The 19,740-nt window shown below is 41.4% G+C and overlaps 2 protein-coding genes across 6 annotated transcripts in view; one reads left to right on the top strand and one right to left on the bottom strand.

The window, feature by feature from the left end:
* The window catches only part of tasora (transcription activation suppressor a), a 50,806-nt gene extending 35,872 nt beyond the window's left edge, over positions 1-14,934 (top strand). Inside the window, exons 20-28 of the mRNA XM_061891616.1 lie at positions 1,192-1,584; positions 2,755-3,914; positions 4,816-4,938; positions 8,503-8,662; positions 8,738-8,846; positions 8,924-9,102; positions 9,176-9,322; positions 12,341-12,734; positions 13,978-14,934. Coding sequence (XP_061747600.1) covers positions 1,192-1,584; positions 2,755-3,914; positions 4,816-4,938; positions 8,503-8,662; positions 8,738-8,846; positions 8,924-9,102; positions 9,176-9,322; positions 12,341-12,734; positions 13,978-14,332 — 3,020 coding nt within the window. The 3' untranslated portion in view covers positions 14,333-14,934. The remainder of the gene's footprint in view (positions 1-1,191; positions 1,585-2,754; positions 3,915-4,815; positions 4,939-8,502; positions 8,663-8,737; positions 8,847-8,923; positions 9,103-9,175; positions 9,323-12,340; positions 12,735-13,977) is intronic.
* A 3,234-nt stretch (positions 14,935-18,168) lies between these two features.
* The window catches only part of ccdc66 (coiled-coil domain containing 66), a 39,739-nt gene continuing 38,167 nt past the window's right edge, over positions 18,169-19,740 (bottom strand). For all 5 annotated transcript variants that reach the window (XM_061891565.1, XM_061891599.1, XM_061891584.1 and 2 more), the window contains one exon: positions 18,169-18,547. In XM_061891565.1, coding sequence (XP_061747549.1) covers positions 18,449-18,547 — 99 coding nt within the window. In that variant the 3' untranslated portion in view covers positions 18,169-18,448. The remainder of the gene's footprint in view (positions 18,548-19,740) is intronic.

Raw genomic sequence — 19,740 nt, 5'->3', positions numbered from 1 at the left:
AGCTTATTTACATGGCTCCACCTTTTCCCGCCAGATATTAACAGTAAATGAACAAGTAGATTAATCGTTTTCTACCGCTTGTCCCTCATAATGTAGACAAAATAATAGGTAGATAAATGGTAAATGGGTTGTACTTGTATAGCGCTTTTCTACCCCTTTTAAGGAGCCCAAAGCGCGTTGACAGTATTTCCACATTCGCCCGTTCACACACACATTCACACACTGACGGCAGGAGCTGCCATGCAAGGCGCTCAACAGAAGAGTCTTGCCCAAGGACACAACGGACGTGACTAGGATGGTAGAAGGTCGGGATTGAACCAGTAACCCTCAGATTACTGGCACAGCCACACTACCAACTTCACCATATGTCAGCAGACTAATTAGGAGTCTTTTTTTGTTTACTTACTACTGAAAGACCAGTTGTCTAGTATGTTCACTACATTATTTTATGATAACATTGTTATTTTATTGCAATAAGAAACATATAGTTATATGTCATAAGATTTTCTGTTAAAATAAAGCCAATAATTAAATCTTTTTGTGATCCATTTTAATTTGAAATACCAAAATATGTAGGGGCTTCACAGTGGCAGAGGGGTTAGTGCGTCTGCCTCACAATACGAAGTTCCTGCAGTCCTGGGTTCAAATCCAGGCTCGGGATCTTTCTGTGTGGAGTTTGCATGTTCTCCCCGTGAATGCGTGGGTTCTACTCCGGCTTCCTCCCACTTCCAAAGACATGCACCTGGGGATAGGTTGATTGGCAACACTAAATTGTGTGATTGTTAGTGTGAATGTTGTCTGTCTTATCTGTGTTGGCCCTGCGATGAGGTGGCGACTTGTCCAGGCTGTACCCCGCCTTCCGCCCGATTGTAGCTGAGATAGGCGCCAGCGACCCAAAAAGGGAATAAGCGGTAGAAAATGGATGGATGGATACCAAAATATTGGTATGGGGACGACCCTCTTTTGAAGTGATATCTGTCAATACACTCGCTGTTGAAGCAATTAAAAAGACAACAAAGATGGCGGGAAAAAGACACAGTCGAAGTGGACAATCCAAACGTTTGACCAAAAAAGACCATAACACGTTAATTACCACGAGGAAGTGTTTAAAATGTGGAAAGTAATGGTAATACGACCCCTTCATTATTGACATGTGTTGAATTTAAAGATGCAAAATAAATGTCTCTGCAGGCCTATGTTCAGAGAGGTACACCCAGAGGGAAAGGAACCTCCCGAAGGATCCTCGCTTTCATCACGTCACCATGGAGACGCTGCCAGAAAACCGCACACCATCTCCTGGGCACAGCCCCCCACTCTGCTCCTCACCTGAGTCCAGCCCACCTCCTTCCCCCAAGCCCAGCCCTCCCCTATCCCGCAGACCCTATCGCCCACTGTCTCCATCTGGGCCACCATCACAGGAGCCCTACCGCCCCCCTTCCCCTTCCCCCTCCCCTGCCAGCTGCTTGGCTCGCCGCATCAGCTCCCTCCCCCTCCCCCCTCTAAGTTGGTCCCCGCCAACGCTAATTAAGCAGCGAAATGATGAAGAGCTGCAGGTTGCTCCCCCCTCCCCCATGGAGTGTGAAGGTTTGTCAACACATCTGTTCACTATTTGCACCCTAGGCCTTGTTGGTTTATTCCTTCTTTCTGAAAGTGACATCTAAATATTTGTGTATATGCTAGGGGTGTAACGGTACACAAAAATTTCGGTTCATTACGTACCTCGATTCAGAGTTCACGGTTCGGTTCATTTTCGGTACAGAAAGAAAACAAAATATAAATTTTTGGTTATCTATTTACCAAATTTATAAACAATGACTTTATCCTTTTAAAGTTGGGAACACTATAATATTTCTGCCCACATTAATCCACATTAAACTGCCTCAAGTTGTTGCTTTGATTAAATAAAATAACAAAACTTTTCTTCCACATATAAAAAGTGCAACATTAAACAGTTTCAAGTCAACTCATCATGCTTAATTTATTATAGCATTTGGTAAGCCTGTAGTTGACTTTTATTATGTAAATGTTATATTTTTGTCAACATGTGATAGCAGGGACCCTGACATTCAAAACTGAGCTGCTACATTACTAATGATTAATGTAACTATTGCTGAAAAAATAGTACAATAGCAATAGGAGAGACTATTTATCCCTTAACACTATGGAGTTCAAGTGAAATAACAGACAGACAGGGCTTTGCTGCCCCTAACACACACACACACACCGCAAAAGGAGCTAACGTTAAGCTAAAAGCTGAATAGCCTTCACCTCAAGCCAGTACTGCGAGCGAGCTGAGATGCAGTTTAAGTTTCTAGAAGGTCAACGGGCTCATAGTGATGTTAGTAGTAGTTGTGACTGGGAGGTGTTTGTTATAATTTGGGGAGAGTACGCTCTCTTATGCTCACCTGCTAAGTAAACACTGTTCTGCTCGACACTAAAGCATTGACTTCATCGCTCTGAATACGCACTTCTGATTGGCTTCGTATGTAACCAATCAGATGGTTGTGTGGGTGGGACAATGCTGGGTGCTGACACAGAGGCAGAAGAAGCAAAGCGGCTTGTTAAGACTTCAGATTAAAAACTCATTCGGCACACCCTCGTATCGAACCGAAACCCCCGTACCGAAACGGTTCAATACAAATACAAATACAAGTACCATTACACCCCTAGTATATGCACATCAATTAACCACCTTGCATAACATGTAAACATACCAGAGTTGCACATGCCAAACTGACCTGTTACCTTCTGCAGGGAGCTCCATGGCCACAGAACACAAAGCTGAGGACAAAGAAGAGCAGGACGTCTCGTTTATCGAACCATCCGTCTCTCCACCTTCAGAGAGGATGACAAGTCCCCCGCCGTCAGCTCCCGAGCAACAGGGACACGACACGGCCGGCGAAATAGGACAGTTTGAGGACGTACAGCTCGCCAGGGAGAACGAACAATCACATTTTGATGTTGAACTCAAAGACGACGATGTGATGGAGGTGGTTGACTTGACTCAAAGCCCGCCCGGGTTTAAGGAGGAGATGATGCAAGAGGCGCCCATCTCCTCGCCGCCTGCCCATCCTCTCCAAGCTATCGACTGCATCTTGGACAAACATCTCCTCAAATTCTCCTCCGACTTGCAGCTACTCCTGGAGAAAGAGAGCATTCAGTGCAGCTTCCCTCAAGGTTTCAACGCGCCGACCATCCCCGCCCAGCATGCCCTGCCTTTAACCGTGGTGACTCCCTTTTCGCAATACGTGTCCTTGTTCCATCCGTGTCCCCCCACCCAGGGCTACGTGAGCTCACTCCAGGACAGAATCAACAGCATGTTGCAAGACTTTAACGGCGCCCTGTCGGGCCAGAGCCGAGCTGGACCTGAGACGGCTCTGGCCAGCACAGTCAGCGCCTTCGTGTCCAGTATCAGAGCGGCGAACACCCGAGGGGACGAAGACATGCCCTCCTCAGGGGAACCGACAGCTTCAGACAGTCAGAGGACAACCTTCTCTGGAGAAAGTGAGGTTTGGCAACCTGACGCACCCTGCAGACAGTTCTCTGATCCACCCAACAGGAGTCCGCCACCTCATGACTTCCCTGCAGCTTCACCTACCTCCGCCTCCACGGTCGTCCCCCACACTCATAGAGCACCTGAGCCGAGCGCCACTTTAGACGTGGATTTCGCCGTGTCTCACAGCATTCACCAAAGCCACTCCACAGCCACAGTGGAACCCCCGCTAGCCTGCGAGCAGGTCTCCAGCTCGGATTCCCTCCCACCTGCCTCGGCCCTCAGCTCTGTGATCCGGCAGCTGAAGCCCGAGGTGTTAAACAACCTGTGTGAGATCATCAAGGACGTCCAGAGGAGCTCCACACTGCAGTTCTACATCCACAGCAACCAGCCCGAGGACCAGCTGAGCCAAGACGTCAAGGTGATGTCGTGACGGAATTCACTGTGCTTAAACTGACATTAATGTTTAACTAGATGAGGCAATTCCTGAAGGAATTGTGTGTGAATGCTCCAATGCTGAAGTTGAACTGAAATCCTGGAATTTTTTTTAGAATGGTTGAAGTAGAGCACATAATTCCTAAACAGGCGGAATATTTTGAAGTTGGAACAGTTTGAATCGGATGAAAAACGTAACAGTTGTGGAACTTTGAAGAATTTCCCATTGATTTCAAATTGGGAATTTCGGGAAAAGTGGGACATTTTTTGAAAATGGTAAACAACATGAATGGTCTGAATGAGTTTTCAAATCGGTCGAGAAATGCTGAAGTAGTAACATCTGGAATTGAGAAAAGGTATTACGGAATTTCGGGAAAACTGGGAATTTTTCCAGTTCCAAACACAACTTCGTTTTTTGTCCAGATTAAGAAGAATGTTTTTACGGTGGAACGGTTGAAATCGGTTGAAAAATGTGGAAGGAGTAGTCGCCAAAAAAAATGGTGAAAGTAGGGTTGGAAAACCTGGGAATTCTGGGAATTCCTTGAATTTTTTGTACTTTGAAAAAATATAGATTGAATGTACAGGATGAGTGGAATATGTTGACGTTAGTATGGTATGGAAATGGTGGAAAATGTGTAAATGGAAATGGTGGAAAATATGGAGAATAATAATAAGTTTAAATAGATTAATTTTGGTGTAGAAAACTATATGTGTGAATGCTCTAAATACATTTTTGTCTGTGATTAACAGTCACACAGCCAGTTTGCAACATCTGGATTGTGCTTTTTTTTGAAAGCATGTTCCAATCAGGAACCTCTGAGAACCTAACTCCTCCTGTGAGAATATTCATTCACCATGTGAACGTCTGTAATTGTTGTGTGTCGCAGGAATACCTGTCCCAGCAGGGTCACATGGAGCAGAATCCTGTTATCTTCTTGAAGCAAGAAGCCTCAGATCGCAGACTTCTGGTCGTCATTAAGAAGAGCGACATAGAGGAACATATACACCAGGTACCAATGCATTGTAGGAACGAGGGCTGCTCGACTAATTGACATCGAATCGACATCAAGGTTTTAATAAGTGCGATTGCGTAACCGTCACCGGCATTCGAGTGACAGACACGTTCGCCAATCAGAATTGTTGAGGCTCGCGTTTATTCGTCTCAATCATCAATTAATCAATCAATTTTATAGAATGTGTAAACACATTTTTAAAGTATGTACTGCCTTGGTCAAAAGTTTACATACACTTGTGAAGGACATAATGTCATGGCTGTCTTTTGAGTTTCCAATGAGTTATACAACCCATATTTTTTGTGATAGAGCAGGGGTGCCCATTACGTCGATCGCGAGCTACCGGTCGATCGCGGAGGGAGTGTCAGTCGATCGCAAGCCAGGCATTAAAAAAATAGACATAAAAATGAGCAATCATCAATCTTCACCAAGACTTCACTTTCGTCAGTTGTTTGACATTCTCGGCACCCGAGGATCTTGTGAGATGACGCTGGCTGCTGGGAGCTCATTGTTAAGAAAAAAATCACTGACAGGACGGAGAGAAACACTTTTTATTTCAACAGACTCTTGGGCCGTACTTGCTGTCAAAACCCTAAAGACCGACTGCACAGTTGCTGTCTTCACCATAAAAGACCTGCTTCATCCTGCCTGTGCTAACAAAATAAGAGTCTCAGAAAGCTAGCGTGCACAAGCTAGCAAGCTACGGAGTTTGATGCCAATGTATTTCCTGCTTCCGGCGCCTAGACCGTAGTCAAGGAGCGCAGGGGAGACACTTCTCTAGGGCCGATGGATTCTCGGGGCAACACCCTTCACTTTACCCGGCAGTGGGTCTTCACAATTCCGGACTCCAGGGCAAAATGACGAGTCCAGCGATTAGTTGCAAATCGTGGCTTTTTATTTACGTCTTGCACACAAATCCCACACAAAAACACTAGCCACTCCCCCGCCCTCAACGACCGCTCCCTCTCCTCTCTCGCCCACACACTCACTGATGTCACTCACCTGCTGTCACACCTTAAAGGGCCACACACACATATGCTACTCTCATAACAAAGTGTTTAAAAACAAGTATGCAAGTCGGACAAATGAGATGCCAAATTACCAAATGCCAATACCACTTTCATGTGGTATTGGACAGAAAAGAGGACTTTTTTTTCCCCTCCATTTGAAAAAGCTGATGTTATCAGCACCACTGTCTGATTCCAATCAATGCAAGTCATCAGAATCAGGTAATACACCAACTTATATTCTTGTCTTCATGAAAGAAAGGAATCTCTATGTGTTAAACATGCTTGTATTATCATTAAACACCATTAACTTGTTAACAAAAATGTCTCTTTCATAATAAATAAATATAAATTATAAATATGAATGAGGTAGATCTCCTCGACTTGGTCAATTGAAAAGTAGCTCGCCTGCAGAAAAAGTGTGGGCACCCCTGTTATAGAGTGATTGGAGCACATACTTGTTGGTCACAAAAAACATTCATGAAGTTTGGTTCTTTTATGAATTTATTATGGCGCTACTGAAAATGTGAGCAATCAAAAGTATACATACAGCAATGTTAATATTTGCTTACATGTCCCTTGGCAAGTTTCGCTGCAATAAGGCGCTTCTGGTAGCCATCCACAAGCTTCTGGCAAGCTCCGGGTTTAATTTTTGACCACTCCTCTTGACAAAATTGGTGTAGTTCAGCTAAATGTGTTGGTTTTCTGCCATGGACTTTGTTTCATCTAGATGACATCACATGGAAAAAGATAAGACCGACTGGAGGAAAGTTCTCTGGTCGGATGAAACAAAAATGGAGCTGTTTGGCCACAATATGCAGCAATACGTTTGGAGGAGAAAAGGTGAGGCCTTTAATCCCAGGAACACCAGACCTACCGTCAAGCGTGGTGGTGGTAGTATTATGCTCTGGGCCCGTTTAGCTGCCAATGGAACTGGTGTTTTACAGAGAGTAAATGGGACAATGAAAAATGAGGATTACCTCCAAATTCTTCAGGACAACCTGAAATAATCAGCCCGGAGGTTGGGTCTTGGGCGAATGTTGGGTGTTCCAACAGGACAATGACCCCAAACAAAGGGCAAAAGTGGTAAAGGAATGGCCAAATCAGGCTAGAATGAAGGTTTTAGAATGGACTTCCCAAAGTCCTGATTTAAACGTGTGGACAATGCTGAAGAAACAAGTCCATGTTTGAAAACCAACAAATTTAGTGGAATTTTGTCAAGACAAGTGGTCAAAAATTCAACCAGAAGCTTGTGGATGGCTACCAAAAGCTCCTTATTGCAGTGAAACTTGCCAAGGGACATGTAAGGAAATATTAACATTGCTGTATGTATACTTTTGATTGCTCACATTTTCAGTAGAGTCATAATAAATTCATAACAGAAGCAAACTTCATGAATGTTTTTTGTGACCAAGTATGTGCTCCAATCACTATCACAACAAAATAAGAGTTGTAGAAATGATTGGAAACTAAAGACAGCCATGACATGATGTTCTTTACAAGTGTCATTTTTTGATCGTGACTGTATAAATATTTTTTATTGCTTATTTTATGTATTTAACTGAATTTGCACAAGCACTGTTTTAATATTATGTGATAAAGCCTGTATGTTGTTTGTTTTATGTACTGCATGTGATTGTAGGTCTACTTGGACGTTGGAGTCTGCTTTGAAGCTTGATTGATTAAAAATGGACGAAATCGTGTTTTTATCACCTTCGTCTTTTAGTAAAGGTTAAACCGTTTTTATCTTTTAACCTTTTTGAACACGTGGTGCATGCTTTTATTTCAAGTGGCCTGGACTACTGCAATGCACTTTATGCTGGCATTAGCCAAAAAGCTCTCTCCCGGTTGCAGTTAGTCCAGAACGCGGCAGCAGGACTTTTAACAGGGGCCAGGAAACGCCAGCATATAACCCCAATTCTTCAGAGTTTGCACTGGCTCCCTGTTCATTTTAGAATTGATTTTAAAACATTGCTGTTTGTTTTTAAATCTTTACATGGACTGGCACCTCAATATATCTCGGACCTCATCCAAATTTACATTCCTGCGCGCGCTCTGAGGTCCGAGAGCCAGTTCCAGCTCGTGGTGCCCAAGACCAGACTTAAAACCAGGGGAGACAGGGCCTTCCCTGTGGTCGGCCCTAAGCTCTGGAACACTCTGCCGCTCCATGTTTAAACTGCTTCCACAGTGGAGTGTTTTAAGTCTCGTCTTAAGACCCACTTTTATTCTTTGGCTTTTAACACTACGTGAGTTGTGTGGTCCTCTGTTGTCCTCTGTGTTTTTTATACACTTAGATTTTTATTTTACTGTTTTAATTGATTTCACCCTTTAAAATAGTTTTTAATCATATTTGTTTTTATATTGTTTTTATTGGTTTTATTTTTATTCATTTTTTGTTTTATTCAGTCATTGGTGGAGCATAATATTGTTTTTAACCTGGCTGTGCAGCACTTTGGAAACGTTATTGTTGTTTAAATGTGCTATATAAATAAAGTGGATTGGATTGGATTGAAATGTCATCTTCACTGATTGACTCTGTGTGTCTCACTCCCAGATCCCGGGCCTGGTCTCGCTCAAACAGCAGCAGTCTGTGGTCTTTGTAGGGATCAACAGCGTGGACGACATGAGGGACCACACATACGACCAGCTCTTTGTGTGCGGCGGCTGCGTCATCCCCGAGGACCTGCTCCTCAATCCAGACCTCGTCCCACCTGGTAGGTCCAGTCCTCACCGAGCTTTGTGTCCCTGATGGATGCCGTCTTTCATACGGAGACCGTCACGTTCTGCAGATCAACTCTCTACACTGCTGGAACTCTTGAAACAGCGGACTTCTCCGGACATTGTTTGGAAGTGGGTGATTCACAACAAACCCCTCAAGAAACTGAGAGATCAAGCCAGGTGCTCCTCGACCTAAGCTCCTTAAAAACTCCAATGAAATATTTCAGGCTTTGAAGAGACGTTTGTTTGCCTTGCAGGTTTCGGCGAGACGCCGCCAGCTTGTTAGACATCCTGGTGAGCTACCAGAAGCAGCAGATTGTGGAGTTCCTGCCGCCTCATCACTGCGACAAGATGAACCAGCAGTCGCCCGACCTGGACTGTCTCATCAGACATCAGGCCCAAAACACTCGCTTCCGACACACCGTTTTCCTGACTGGTAATAAGGTCAAAACCGAGGACGCCTTCACGGAGGCCGGGGATGTGACTTTGCTCCTACTCTCTCCTCTCAGTCAGTTGCTTGGACTTCATGAAGTACTCCAAAAGCGGCATCATCGCGGCTGGCGTGGCGGAGATGTTGGGCAACTTCGATGCGCTGCTCGGTCACCGTGACAACGGGGACAAACAGCCAATCGCAGAGGACCTGCAGTCATCCAAAGGTGAGTGACCATGCACATTTTCTCGTTTCTTCTCCAATAATAATAATAATAATAATGAATTACAGCCAACAATAATAATAAAAATGAATTACATTTGTAACGCACTTTATGATTATCGCCAAACTCCACCACACCCAAGAGGACAACTCCAGCTCCATTTGAACCGTTGTGCTGAATATTTAGGTATCTTTAACAACTAGTCCTATTAAGAAACCTGTTAAAATCTCAAAGTGCTACAAAGTATAAAAATAAAAAAAAATATAAAGTTAGAATATATAATAAAAAAAATTAAATAGAAATGAAAACATGAAAAACACTAGATAAACCTGAGAGTTGCAGGTTCGCTTCCCACCTATTGACATCCAAATCGCTGCCGTTGTGTCCTTGGGCAGGACACTTCACCTTTGCCCCCGGTGCCGCTCACACTGGTGAATGAATGATGAATGAATGATTGGTGGTGGTCAGAGGGCGCAAACTGGCAGCCACGCTTCCGTCAGTCTACCCCAGGGCAGCTGTGGCTACAAATGTAGCTTACCACCACCAGGTGTGAATGAATGATGGGTTCCCACTTCTCTGTGAGCGCTTTGAGTATTTAACAATAGAAAAGCGCGATATAAATCTAATCCATTATTATTATTATTATTATTATTAAATAAAACACAAACATAGATAAAAATAGAAGTAAAGGCATGAAAGTACTGGATAAAAAAATAGGCAAGCAGTGTATTTAAAAACAAGAAAGCAGAGAAATTAGATACAGTGGGGCAAAAAAGCATTTAGTCAGCCAGCGATTGTGCAAATTCTCCCACTTCAAATGATGACAGAGGTCTGTCATTTTCATCATAGGTACACTTCAACTGTGAGAGACAGAATGTGGAAAAGAAATCCAGGAATTCACATTGTAGGAATTTTTAAGAATGTGTTTGTAAATTATGGTGGAAAATAAGTATTTGGTCAACCATTCAAAGCTCTCACTGATGGAAGGAGGTTTTGGCTCCAAATCTCACGATACATGGCCCCATTCATTCTTTCCTTAACACGAATCAATCGTCCTGTCCCCTTAGCAGAAAAACAGCCCCAAAGCATGATGTTTCCACACCCATGCTTCACAGTAGGTATGGTGTTCCTGGGATGCAACTCCGTATTCTTCTTCCTCCAAACACGACGTGTTGAGTTTATACCAAAATGGATACATGGATGATACAGCAGAGGATTGGGAGAATGTCATGTGGTCACATGAAACCAAATCAGAACTTTTTGGTATAAACTCAACTCGTAATTAATTACAACAAAATGGCCGAGATACGACCCGAACAACGAAAATGTCGTAATTGGTTGTTTTACCCAACAACTATTCTATTCTCCAGTCTCATCTGAAGAACTAAGAAGTGCCTGGCTAACTTTTTGGTTTCCTTTAGCTGTGAAGAAGTCACTCCGACTGCGTGCAAAGAATAGTCTTGCTTCACTCACAAACTTTCACAAACAGATGAATTTCCCCCCAAAAAAACGACTTTTAATGGCTGGCGAGGTTCCAACTAATTGTGGCAATGGAGGAAACAATGAAATGTTAGTAACAGAAGGTTAAACATGTGAATGATTCAAGTTGTTGTGTAGCCAGCTTAGCCTTCTACTGTAAGACAATAACATCACCGTCCTACGGCAAAATAAATAATGATTTTTAAAAAAATCAATGAAATACTTTTAATACGATCAGTGCCTACTGTGTTTGGCAATAGACAAGTAAAATATATAATCCGTTATTACATTTGTAATGTAGCTTAACTTTTAGCCTTAAGCCTCTATTTGTTTACAACTCAAAGTCGAGTGTTGTCTTTTTGTTCTCGCTCGTTCGTCCGTGCTCATATTGACGTTTGGCTTTGTAATCGTTATTTGTTGCTGCTAACTTTTGTTATTTTGCAGCAGTAGCCGCAAGTAGGGAGGCTCTCGTCTGTGCTTACTGTGTGCACCGAGGTTGTGAATGAGTGAAAAGAGGGCTCACTGCGTTCAGTTAATTCTATTGTTAAATAAACACACAGAGTTAGAGCGGTTTGAAGCGAGAGACGATTCTGATTGGCCAAATTGTCTGTCACTCAAAGTCCTGTTCACACAACACAAGGAGACTAAACTTGTGTGTGTTCTCCTTACAAGTGTAAAAAGAAGTGAGCCACTGCCTATTTTGGAAAAAGAGGCCTAAAAAAACTCAGATTTGTGTGACTTTGGAGTCACGTTTGATTCCAAAAGTCCTCTCCACACAATATTAGGAGACTAAAGTCTTGTGTGTCCTCCATACAATTGTAAAAACAAGTGAGCCACTGCCTATTTTGGAATCAAGAGGCCTAAAAAAAACTCAAATTTGTGTGGCTTTGAAGTCATGTTGAATTCCAAAAGTCCTCTCCACACAATACAAGGAGACTAAAGTCTTGTGTGTCCTCCATACAAGTGTAAAAAGAAGTGAGCCACTGCCTATTTTGGAATCAAGAGGCCTAAAAAAAACTCAAATTTGTGTGGCTTTGAAGTCATGTTGAATTCCAAAAGTCCTCTCCACACAATACAAGGAGACTAAAGTCTTGTGTGTCCTCCATACAAGTGTAAAAAGAAGTGAGCCACTGCCTATTTTGGAATCAAGAGGCCTAAAAAACCTCAGATTTGTGTGACTTTGGAGTCACGTATAATTCCAAAAGTCCTGTCCACACAATACAATGAGACTAAAGTCTTGTGTGTCCTCCATACAAGTGTAAAAAGAAGTGAGCCACTGCCTATTTTGGAATTGGAGGCCTAAAAAAAACTCAAATTTGTGTGGCTTTGAAGTCACGTTGAATTCCAAAAGTCCTCTCCACACAATACAAGGAGACTAAAGTCTTGTGTGTCCTCCATACAAGTGTAAAAAGAAGTGAGCCACTGCCTATTTTTGAATTAGAGGCCTAAAAAACTAAAGATTTGTGTGGCTTTGAAGTCACGTTGAATTCCAAAAGTCCTGTCCACACAATACAAGGAGACTAAAGTCTTGTGTGTCCTCAGGCGTCTTGAGGGCGTCGAGTCGCGAGGACGACGACGCCAGCGATGCCACCCGACTCGCCGGCTTGCAGCCCGACTCCGGCAGTCCTCCCTCGTTGGACCAGCTGATCCCGGAGCACTCGGACAAAGACCTGCACATTTTACAGATGGCCATCTCACACCTGCGGGCCGAGAGGCTGCAGGAGTGCTCGGCCGCCGGGGTCCGGGCGCAGGGCGAGGGGGCGGGGTCGCCCGCACAAAGCCACGCCTCCGCCAATATCCCCACGCCGACGTCCGTCCCCAGCGCTGCCGCAGACTCCAGCGACGGCAGGATGGAAGAAATGGAGCACGGACACATTTCCACGGACGTTGTCTCCTCCAGTTCCACTTCCTGTCCTGCAGAGGGCGACACTCTAAGGTCAGTAAAGGCATCTTTTAACCTCAGTTCCCTTGCTACTGCTGTTCTTCACCTCCGTAGTCTCCACTTTGCTGCACAGCTCCTTCCTTCATGCCCTCAGTTTCCTTTTGGATACAACTTGCTGACCTCCAGTGTTGTTGCATTCAATCGGTATTTTGGTCATTTATTTTAAATCATAAGCTTTTCATAAATGGATTTTGTTTTATTCGACTAAATTCCTCAATATATTCGTCATATATTTTATGGAGGAATGTAGTTCATCTTAGAACTGGCATCCAAAGTATTAAAAAAAAATATTGATTTTGAATCGGATAATGTGGTGCCCGAGTTTTTACTACAGATGCCCGATAATATCAGACTGCCGATATTATCGGTCTTTAAAATGTGATATCGGAAATTATCGGTATCTGTTCCAAAACGTAAAATGAATGACTTTTTAAAATGCTGCTGTGTACACGGACGTAGGGAGAAGTACAGAGTGCCAATAAACCTTAAAGGCACTGCCTTTGCATGCAAATCACATTATATCTACGGCTTTTCATGCACACACACAAGTGAATGCAATGCTTACTTGGTCAACAGCCATACAGGTCACACTGAGGGTGGCCGTATAAACAACTTTAACACTGTTACAAATATGCGCCACACTGTGAACCCACACCAAACAAGAACGACAAACACATTTCGGGAGAACATCCGCACCGTAACACAACATAAAAACAACAGGACAAATATCCCTTGCAGCACTAACTCTTCTGGGACGCTGCAATATACAAAGTTACTCCAACCCTCACCCCACCCCAACCTCCTCATGCTCTCTCAGGGAGAGCATGTCCCAAATTCCAAGCTGCTGTTTTGAGGCATGTTAAAAGAAATAATGCACTTTGTGACTTCAATAATAAATATGGCAGTGTCATGTTGGCATTTTTTTCCATAAGTTGATTATTTTGAAAAACCTTGTTACATTATTTAATGCATCACAACAAAATCAGGCATAATAATGTGTTCATTCCACCACTGTGTATATCAGTATCGGTTGATATCGGAATCGGTAATTAAGAGTTGGACAATATCGGAACATCGGCTAAAAACTCATTATCGAATATCTCTAGTTTTTACGATTGGATATTTCGTAGAAGCGAAAGTGAAAGAGTAATGATTAAGATGGTGTTTTATTTTGAAGTGTAAAACTGAGTGCGGCGCAAAAGCAGCTTTTTAAAAAGTCCACCTGTTTAATTGGCAGCCCTCTCAGGAACAAGGATACGAGAGGCGTCGCCATGGCAACGGCGCACCAGCAGCACGTCCACCCAGACCACCACCACCACCGCCGCCGTCGTCCTCGGCACCGTCCGTCCCGCCCACAAGCGCCCCTCGGCTACCCGCCGTGGTGGAGCTCCACCCAGCAGCACCCGCGCCTCCACTCAGACTCGCCGCCGCCGACCACGCCCTCGCCAGGGAGGGACTTTTGGGAGCTTCAGAGACGACGGACTAGCGCGGACTCTGCGGGAGCGCCGGGCGGGTACCTCTACCCTCCCAGACCGAGTACCAGCGGGCACTGGGGCTGGCAGCAAGGAGGTGGAGGCTTTAACGGGATGTAGGCTGCAGAACATCTAAAGTGACCTCCTGGTGCTCCGGGAGCTCTTCAGCACTTCTTAGAATGAACAAGAAACTTCTCTCACCACCCGACCACTCAATGACTTCCAATCATCAATCTCTGATTATTGATTATTGTTAGGAGCTTTTAAGACTGAGAAGGTGCCGGTCCACGGAGGACCTGCTGCTACTTTCTCCAGGCACTTTGCCCGAAGCCAGGTGGAGTGTCCGTGTTGTCCATGTCAGCCTGCAGGGGGCGCTACAAGGACTAAGTTGCTGCAGCTCAGGTGCTACGGAAGATCTTCCATCCATTCGGACTTTCTTTTAGTTGTCACAGTGTGGTTCTATGCAGCTCCAGTCCAGTTCTCCACGGGGCCGTTGTCTCTTAAGGTTCCCGGATTCGTTTTTTTTTGGCCGGCACCCTGTCATTTCTAACATGTGACACACAAACTTTTCCAGAGTATGTCACTTACGTGTTGTAAAGAAAAATGTTTGTTTTGTTTCCCTGAAAACTGTTTCTTTCTGATAGATTTTAACTTAAGTCATTTTTATGTTTTGCTTTTTTAAAATGTTTTTTTTATTAATAAAACCTGACTGAGTAAAGCAATTTTTCTAGTTTACTGACACTACACGGAGAGAAATTATAGTTCTAGTTCCAAAAAACATTTCCTAAATGGCTTTTTGTTGAAGACAAAAGGAAACAGGAAAAGTTTTGCAGTGCATTACTGTCATCTAGTGGCCCTTTGAAGGTACTGCTGGTACTGTTCGACCCTTGGTTTAACAAGAACTGTTATTCGTTTTTCGTTTGGAATAGAAACAACGTTAAACATGAAAATCTACTTTTCAAGATTTGATAAACACAACTGAAAAAAATATCGTAATCCATTATCTTATATGTGATTTTATTGATGTTATTAAACACCGATAAAGGGAATTGAAACAACGTTCATGTTGTTTGGATTGGACTGCACATGCGCAGTGTCTTTTCAGATTCATCGCGATTAACCCGGAACAACAGAAGAAAAGAACAAAGTGACATTTCTGTCCTTCAAAACAGTTTTCTCGCTGTCAACAGTTCCCTTTTTCAATGTCCAGAGACATGAAAAGTGACATTTTATTGCTTCTCTACCGACAAGGTAAACGTCGCCCTTTTGTTGTTGGGGATCTTAAAAGAGACACTGCGCATGTGCAATGTGCGCATCTGTCCAAACCAGAGAAATGAGTTTTCCACTAGTTTTAGTTCCCATTTCCAATTTTTTAAAAAATCATTAAAATTGGATACGAGATAATGGACAGTGATCCGTTTTTTATTATCAAACCAAAAAACGGGAACAGTAGATTTTTGTTAAATTATTTTTGTGCTCCAAACACGTGCACGGACCTTATTGCTCGCAATACTCAAAACTGGTTAGTCATTCCTGAATTTAAAGGTCTTTTGGGGCAGTTTTTTTTTTTTTTCAAACAAACTGTGGTACGCCAAATAATCTGATTAAAGCACAATGTCTTATTTTCCTATATCCAAACACGGTGTTACTGTTCAACATTTTACAGTGGCCAAAATATTGAATATACTCCATATATTCAGCCTCTGCCTTCTTTTTAATGAATAGTTAGCCCTACTTCGCTACTGTTATTTTATTGCTGGCCATTGTGGTGGTAAGAAAAAAAACAGTTTTGAGAAAGTTGAAGTCTGGACTCCCAAATTGTTTGACTTTGTAGTTTCCAAAAGAAAATCACTGGAAAAAAGTTGGAATCTTTGTCTCATTTTTGGGGGGGGGGGATGCAACAAAACTCGCACTGTCTGACATTCGTTACTTTACTATCTGCTAAATATTAGCATTGTGTTGTAGGCGTCAAAGAAAATGTTATGTCCAATGATGAATTCATGATATCATTTAAATAAGCAACTAAAATGATGGACCAACTAAACTTGTGTACACTTTGTCGGTTACTCGGGTCACAGGATAATACCGGAACCATTGTAGCGGGAACTTAAGAGTGGGGGACACAGGATAGGAGGACAGGTTTTGTGTGTTGGACACCAGGAAGCGGAAAAAGAAAGAGCGGGAATAGAAGGCAGAAAAAGGTTTTTCTCTTTCTTTAACATTTTTTTGTTCTTACATTTTTACTAGACTTTTTTCCCATTTAAGAATTATATAATAATAGTACACTTGTTTAACTGCATAATCTAGTCAAAAAAGCTGCCTGTAAAAAAGATAAATGTTCAGTTACACATTTAACAGTTTTAAATGGATCCATAAATTAGTATAATTGTATTTTACAATGAACTAAATCTTGTTTATCTTTTAAATACTTTTTATTTCTATTTTGACAACTTCTATCAGAACAGGGGCCGCGTACTGAAAAGTTAAGTTAAAGTCAGACATTTGCGACTTTGGTAAGAAATCCAATGAATTGACGTAAAATGGTGACTATGACATGTTTGTGCACATAAAGAAGGTTCATTATGCAAAGCTATCGGCTAAATCTTAGCAATGTATTTAGCAGGTTGCTAAATATTCACGCAATGCTAAGCTCTAGCACAGGGGTCAGCAACTTTTTTGAAAGCAAGAGCTACTTCTTGGGTACTGATTAATGCAAAGGGCTACCAGTTTGATACACACTTGAATGAATTGCCAGAAATAGCCAATTTGCACATTTTACATTTAATAAATAAATATATATATATAAATATATATATCTCCATCCATCCATCCATTTTCTACCGCTTATTCCCTTTTGGGGTCGCGGGGTGCGCCGGCGCCTATCTCATATAATATATATATAAAAATGGGTATTTCTGTCTGTCATTCAGTCGTACATTTTTTTTTCCTTTTACGGAATTTTTTTTTTGTAGAGAATAAATGATGACAAAAACACTTAATTGAATGGTTTAAAAGAGGAGAAAACAGGGAAAAAAAATAAAATTAAATTTTGAAGCATAGTTTATCTTCAATTTCGACTCTTTAAAATTTAAAATTCAACTGAAAAAAAGAAGAGAAAAACTAGCTAATTTGAATCTTTTTGAAAAAAATACAAAAATAATTTATGGAAAATCATTAGTAATTTTTCCTGATTAAGATTAATTTTAGAATTTTGATGACATGTTTTAAAGAGGTTACAATCCAATCTGCACTTTGTTAGAATATATAACAAATTGGACCAAGCTATATTTCTAACAAAGACAAATCATTATTTCTTCTAGATTTTCCAGAACAAAAATTTTAAAAGAAATTCAAAACACTTTGAAATAAGATTTAAATTTGATTCTACAGATTTTGTAGATTTGCCAGAATAATTTTTTTGAATTTTACTCATAAGTTTTACGAAATATTTCACAAATATTCTTCGTCGAAAAAACAGAAGCTAAAATGAAGAATTAAATTAAAATGTATTTATTATTCTTTACAAAAACATAAAAAAAAGTACTTGAACATTGATTTAAATTGTCAGGAAAGAAGAGGAAGGAATTTAAAAGGTATATGTGTTTAAAAATCCTAAAATCATTTTTAAGGTTGTATTTTTTCTCTAAAATTGTCTTTCTGAAAGTTATAAGAAGCAAAGTTAAGAATTAAAAATGTCGAGCAAAGCGAGACCAGCTTGCTAGTAAATAAATACAATTTAAAAAATAGAGGCAGCTCACTGGTAAGTGCTGCTATTTGAGCTATTATTAGAACAGGCCAGCGGGCGACTCATCTGGTCCTTACGGGCGACCTGGTGCCCGCGGGCACCGCGTTGGTGACCCCTGCTCTAGCAGATACTGTAGCTTAGCATTGTGCCTCCAACACAATGCTAAATATTAGCATTGTGTTGTAGGCGTCCAAAAAAATGTTATGTCCAATGATGCATTCATTATTTTATTTAAATAAACAGCTAAAATGATAGATCAACTAAAACTTGTGTACACTCTGTCGTGTATTGGTTACTCGGGTCACAGGACATAACGGGAACCATTGTAGGGGGAACTTAAGGGCGGGGGACACAGGATGTGAGGACATGTGTTGTGTGTTGGACACCGGGTGTGGGAATAGAAGGCAGACAAAGGTTTCTTGCTGAGAGTGTAATAAGTGACAAGTCGGGCACACAACACACTCCTTGATGTTGTCTTCTGTGGGAGTGAGCTAGTGTTCATCTTGTCGCTGTGTCGTCAAGGGCAACAGGTGCTGGTCGTCATGGCGCCTTAAGTCAGTCTCCAACTCCCTCTGCTTCTGGCGCAAACCCTGCAGACACACAATGAGCCACTTAACATTGTCTCTTCTGTGTGTGTGTGTGTTCTTGTATTTCAACTCTTCTTAACACATAAAGAAGGAAAAGTATCTTCCATATGAGGAGGTGTGAACAAGTGATGACATAAAGATGGTCCCAATAACATTGCATCTAATAGAAAATGTCTCATTTGCACCCCTGCTGGTGACATCTATCTAAAGAGGGGTGGTCCCAAAATAGAGGGATTTTTCAAATTGACCGTGTCAGTTTTTTAACTGCTCCACTTTTGGTCAACATATGAAATAACAAGTTTGTGTAAAAATGTGAAATGCTCCCCCTCTGGCCAACATATGTAATAAGTGTGTAAGAAATTGAAATGCGCCCCCTTTGGCCAAAATTAATTAAAAACATTTTTAAAAAGTATTTATATAGATGCATATTGTTATAACTTGAAGTAAATAATGAAGATTAAAAACCAGCTACCAAAAAAAAATATATATATATATTTTTTTTACTAAAATAAGTCTTTTTATCACCGTGTGTCGACTTTTTTCTTATAAAATTGGGAAAAAAATCTCAAATGATTTCTGCTTCTGTAATACTGCAATATTTTCTTGTAAAATTATTACTTTTTAATGCAAAATGGTGACATTCTTAAATTCTGACTTATCACAATATTGCCAATTTTTTTTGTTGTCCTTGTAAAATAGTGACATTTTTTGAAAAAAATTATGACTTTTGAAGTAAAATTCTGATTATTGTTATAATATTGCCCACATTTGTAAGTTTTCTTATAAAATTGTGACTTTTGTCAAGCAAAATTGCAACTCTTTTCATAAAATTGCCAACATTTTAACCTTTTTTGTAGAATTGCGACTGTTATTGAGTAAAATTCCAACTTTAATCATAATATTGCACAAATGTTCCGTATTTCTTGTAAAATGTTGACTTGCGTTGAGTAAAATGACGACTTTTATTATCATACTGCCAAAATTCCAAGTTTTTCTTGTAAAATTGCGTCCTTGTGAAATTCAAACTCATTTTTCACAACAAGCTTTTTTATTTTTGCATAGTATGTATATACCGTATTTCTTTGAATTGCCGCCGGGGCGCTAATTTATTTAAAACCTCTTCTCACTCCGGCGCTTACAAAAGGCATGCGGTAAAATTAGGCCTGCGCTTATAAATTTAAGTGTGATGTAAGGAT

Source organism: Nerophis ophidion, linkage group LG02 (assembly GCF_033978795.1).
Source record: "Nerophis ophidion isolate RoL-2023_Sa linkage group LG02, RoL_Noph_v1.0, whole genome shotgun sequence".
NCBI classification, from domain to species: Eukaryota; Metazoa; Chordata; class Actinopteri; order Syngnathiformes; family Syngnathidae; genus Nerophis; species Nerophis ophidion.
The sequence above is the reverse complement of the archived record's forward strand: the minus strand, read 5'-3'. Positions and strand labels throughout refer to the sequence as shown.